The sequence below is a fragment of the Mus pahari genome, chromosome 11 (assembly GCF_900095145.1).
Source record: "Mus pahari chromosome 11, PAHARI_EIJ_v1.1, whole genome shotgun sequence".
Lineage (NCBI taxonomy): Eukaryota > Metazoa > Chordata > Mammalia > Rodentia > Muridae > Mus > Mus pahari.
Genome location: NC_034600.1, coordinates 53,498,381 through 53,503,896, shown reverse-complemented (window position 1 = coordinate 53,503,896; position 5,516 = coordinate 53,498,381). Strand labels below are relative to the sequence as shown.

Sequence of the window (5,516 nt, the reverse complement as noted above, 5' to 3'; positions counted from 1 at the left end):
TTCAAGGGACACCAATTGGCAGGCATGAGAAACCCTGTCTCGAAAACCAAAAAAAAAAAAAAAAAAAAGAAGCGTAGACCAAGTAGAGGAACACTAAGTGAAATTTCTATGAAAGAAATTTAGATAAAGCCAGGGGAAAAAAGAGAGAATCAACAAAGCGATCCCCTTACTCCAAAGCCGAGACACAGAAAAAACAAAAAGCCAAGACAGGAGAAACATCGCTGCTCTAGGAATGAAGGCTTAGACCAAACCCAGCCCAAAAGTCTATCTTATCTTAGTACCATCCAATACCTGGTAGTGTCAGCCACAGCCGCTTATAGATACTGGAAACATCTCTAGCATGAACTGAGGTATCTATCAGTGTAAAATACTCAATTGTGAAGATTTAGTATGAAAAGTTAAATGATACTTAATGTCTTATGCTTCATATAGCGAATAGCAATTTTAGGATAGTTTAGTGAAAGCCTTTCTTCCTGAGCTCACACGGATTGCTATTAGATAATACTGTTCTAGAATGCTCTAGGACTCAGGCTGGTGCCACCATGTCGGAGCCATCTTACAGCCACTCCTAGGTTTCAAACTACACCAAGACAAGTAGAGCCACACACTGAGGTGAGCAAAACCAGTTATGATAGCAGTTAGGCAGTGGCTTATTTGGGTTACATAAAGATCAACAAGAGAAAATTGATATTTAATAAAAGGAAATAAAACCATAAAATGCACCTTGCTTGGGCTCTAATTTAGATGCCAATAATGGGAATAAACAATCAGGATAAGGGAAAGGAAATAGAATGGGACTCTGGGAATTATGTTTGTTTCTAAGATGCATAACAGATTAATAGTCATATATTAACAAGATAAATAAGCCAATAAGACACTGGATTACAGGCTTCTCAGTGGCTTGCTTCTGGTTTCTCTCTGAGCCTACTGCATTTTCTACAGTATGAACATATCCCTATCATTTACATTCATTTGACAGCTAGGCATGGTGATGTGCAACTCTTGTTCCAACTCCTCAGGGAAATGGTGGGCGCTCGCTCAGGGGTTCTGAGACCAGCTTAGACAACATAGCAACACTCCTCTGAAACTTATAACATGATGAAATCAATGAGAATTTACTAATAAGTAAATATCCAAAAAAACTTAATGATTAGGAAATGTTTACCAAGTCAAATAAAAGAATGCGTCAGTACAGTTTCAAGCTACTTGCCTTGGTGAAGTTATTCAGATGGCCCAGCTTTCTCATATTTGATACTCCTTGCAATTTGGCCACATTTTGGAGAATCTCCCTCAAGTTATCAGAAGGTTCTGGTAGAAAATACAAAACAATTTAACATAAGCTTTAGAGTATTACCATAACCAAACATAAAGTGTGCTGCAGCAAACCCCCAGTGTTGGTTCTCAGTTTATAGCGTTAAAGCCTTCTTTCTCCCCAAGTGCAGTTGGCTGACTTCTGAGTTCAATCCTTTCACACTGCCATTGCACTCACATTAGCCCATCGTTCAACACTGTGTATCACGCAGATTATTGAGCTACAAAACCATAAGTCTTAACACCACAACTTTCATTTTTGTTATTAGGTGACAACCGGGAACAATATTCTGCTCAAATATAAATAACCAAATTCTTAGATAAAACATTTATCAGGTATACTTCTCACAACCATGAACATATGCAGTAAGCAACAATGATCGCTGGAAATGAGAAGCATGCATGCATGCCCTATACTTGTGCTGGCAAACTGCCTTACAGGCACTGCCAGGAGAAAAGGACCCTCACAAACTGGTCTTCTGATATTCATGTGTTCAGGGGGAGGGAAAATCTAGGCAAATTGAGTTGAAGACACAAAGCTCAGAGTACAAAAGAGACCGTGGGCTTTGCTCAGGAAGAGTACTCTGAAGATCTGGCCAAGGGGCTTGTGGCGCATTCAGTGGAGCAACGGTCACTCAGCAGTGTGAGGGGACAAGGAGCAAACGGGTGGAAGCAATTAGAGGGTAGGATTCCCTTCCTTCCAGCCAGGTTAAAAGCACTACATGACATACATCAAGTGAGCATTATCAATGTAATAACAACAGTAAGGCGATAAATTCAAGACTCCAAGCAAAGGGAACATGAAGAGAACTATACAAAGGCATACCCTAATTAAACTGCTCAGCATCCCTGAAAGAGGCCGGCAAGATGGGTCAGCTGGTAACTGATAAAGGCCTGGTGAGTAGACACGTGTAATTACCCACACGTGGGAGAAAACGAACCTCACAACCCTGTCTTCTGGTCTCATATGCTGCACATGCACACCCAGTGCACACACAGTGATAAAACTCCACTCAAAGTCTAAAAGTAGAAAAACCTATCACAGTTCCCTCGATTTACAAGAGCAGGCCAAGAGCCAGCCAGGCCTCTGCACAGTTTATCAAGCCCTCAAAAACAATGTAACATTTCTCAAGCAATTATTTTCAACATCTTGTTTTAAATAAAACAAAAGCAGATTCTTTAAAATTATATAATAACTTTGGTAACAGTTTAAGAGACATTGTAACTTCGATACTTTAAAAAGGAACTCAACTATTAGTTATAATTACTGTTTTCCTTACCAAATGAAACTGTCCCGTTGTTCTGCATCTAGCTTCTCTTCTACCTAATTTCACCACAAGGGTGATGGCATGACAATGCTGATACCCCAGGAAGCACAGCACCAACACCTGCTGATTCCCCTCTGCTTTGAAGCTGGCACCTGCCACTTCCAATCATCTCCTTCATTTCTATCTTCATCTTTTGTAAATTACAAATTTGGTATGAATGAAATTCACTTTAGTTTTAAGTGGGTTAACAAAGGTCTACATTAATGACTTAAAGATCTGCCTAGCAGTAAGAAAGAGCAAGTCCTTAAAAGAATTATAAAGGCCTGATGAAGGTCTTTCCTGGTCTTTTGTAATACTGTTCTGTTGTTGTATTCTATCTATTCAAGAATGAGGAAGGAAAACACGTTAATGATTTAACAATGTATGGGAAGTTCACAAAATTTCTAAACAACCCTTTAGGATAGTGTAATTTAGAACCTATGCATTTTCAAGAGTCAAAGAGGAACGTCCATTAAAAACCTCAGGAACCCAAGAATTCCTCAAGGAACATTACTCCTAGCTGCATACTCAGTTAAGACTCATCAGAATTGCCTCAGAGTCGTCACAAACTTTCTGGACTGAAACTGTTGACATTTAAAAAGTACAATCTGTGGTTAAGAGCAATCTTCTCTGAGTTCCAATCACTCAGTGAGAATCAACTGAGTGCTCATTCTCCTCAGGTCCTGCCTCAGGCACCAAACGGAAGGCACAACAGCAGCCTTCAACAAGGGCCTCAAACTAGGTGAAGTTCAGTTTCTTCGTAAACAGTTGTTGAAAACATCTCCTCAAACTGCATGTCACTTCCCAGGCCAACTCAAAACAGTAAGAAGCCCTCTTCAGACACTGAGATACTAATACTCACGTGCTACAATGTTGCAATCAGGGAACTCTCAATTTATATTGGGTCAAGGTTCCCCTGGGTATTGAAATGAGAAATTGCTTATTTCTTCTTTCTTTGTTAAACTGGGGTTTGGCAATTTTTTCTGTAGAAGTCTCAGATAAAAGCCAAAGTATCTTAGACTTTGTAGATCATAAAAGTCTCTTGTCTACACTTGACTGCTGTTATACTAAGAAACTGAAGAAAGCATGGATGAATAGAAACAGTTTTGTATTTTAGTCTAGGCTGCTATGAAACAGGAACAATGACTAGGTATCTTATGAACACAAATTTATTCTCATGGTTCTTTAAGGCCAGAATAAGTTTGGTAAAGCACAAGTGAAGGCGTGAAGTCCTCTTCCCTTTAATTTCTCATTATTTCCTCACGTGGTGGAGAAAGGGACAAGACAAAAGACGCTCTCACTATCTGCTCAGGAGAGGCCATCCTCACATGGTAAGGATCTTCCCAGAGTTCAGCCTCCTGACAGCGGCACACCAGGGACTAGGGTTTCAAAAGACAAATTGGGGATGGACACAAACATTTCGCTCACTGGACTCTATCTCAACATGACTTGGGGTAAAGGTGGTGGTTTCTGCCTGCTGTCTTGATGGTCTACACCTATAATCCCAGAGGTGTATCAAAAGAACTGGGAATTCAAAACCTGCCTAGGACACACTGGGAGTTAAAGTCAGAGGACATAAATGACGTAAAAAGAATGTAGTCCATGGCAGTGAAGAGAACATTAACCGCAGGCTCATTCCTGTTTTGGTTTTTGAAACAGAGTCTTACAAGGCAGTAGTGGAAGCCCTTGAACTCGAGGTATCCTCCTGCTTCTGTCTTACTTGCTTTTTTCAAGCGGAGTATCACTATATAGCCCCAAAATGGCCTCAAATGAGCAATCCCCCAATCTCAGCTTCTAGCACTGTTCCTTACCACACCCTGCTCTTCCACATCGGTTTTTGTAAGTAAAAAAGGGAAAGGATAGTTTCTTAAATTTTTATTATTTAAATGCATTTTATACAAACATATTAATAATATTGAGTATTTTGAGAATTAAATGATATATAAAAATTTGCTCAACTTCTATATTCATATCCTTTCATACCCTAAAAAAATCATTAATGAACATTTAATACTATCCATAACTAAGGATCCTATATATAATGTTGAATACTAAATTGTTTCAAAACATACAAAATATTCTTTGGGAATTTAGCATAGTAAAAGAGCATAAAATATTAAAAATGAATCATTAAGAAATATATTCAACCCTGACTCGTAAAAACCAATACATATATATATACACACATATATATGTATATGCATATACATTTATATTCAAAAGCCCTTATATGATACCACCTGACATAGTGAGAACAAGTATTACTTAAAATGCATTATATATCTGTGTATACTGTTTAACTGTAAGTTTACTTTAAAAAGATTATCAGTGTTTCTAGGAGAGAAATTATTTTATCAGTAAGTATATTTTAAAATTTTTAAAATAGCAAAAAACTCTTTGAAGTTAAACATTAAGAAAATGCTAATTTTCAAGCACTGTGAGAAAAATTATCAATAATATTTGCATGATGTTTGTAGAACATGAATTTAATATTTTCAACTATTAGTATCCAACAAACAATAATTATTTTAAGGTATATTTTGTTATTATGTCTCCCTTTTCATTTCTGATTTTATTAATTTGAATATTGTCTCTGTGCCCTCTGGTTAATCTAAGAGTTTAATCTATCTTGTTGATTTTCTCAAAGACCCAGCTCCTAGTTTGGTTGATTCTTTGTATAGTTCTGTTTGTTTCTATTTGGTTGACTTCAGCCCTGAGTTTGATTATTTTCTGCAGTCTTCTCCTCTTGGGTGAATTTGCTTCTTTTTTTTCTGATATTTTTTGTTGTAGAGCTTTCAGGGGTGCTGTCAAGCTGCTAGTGTAAGCTCTCTCCAGTTTCTTTTTGGAGGCACTCAGCTATGAGTTTTCCTCTTACCACTGCTTTCATTGTGTCCCATA

At 37.8% G+C, this 5,516-nt stretch overlaps 1 protein-coding gene across 1 annotated transcript in view; it reads right to left on the bottom strand.

The window, feature by feature from the left end:
• The window catches only part of Rictor (RPTOR independent companion of MTOR complex 2), a 95,436-nt gene that overhangs the window by 64,182 nt on the left and 25,738 nt on the right, over positions 1-5,516 (bottom strand). The window contains exon 3 of the mRNA XM_021208243.1: positions 1,211-1,308. Within this exon, the coding sequence (XP_021063902.1) occupies positions 1,211-1,308 (98 nt within the window). The remainder of the gene's footprint in view (positions 1-1,210; positions 1,309-5,516) is intronic.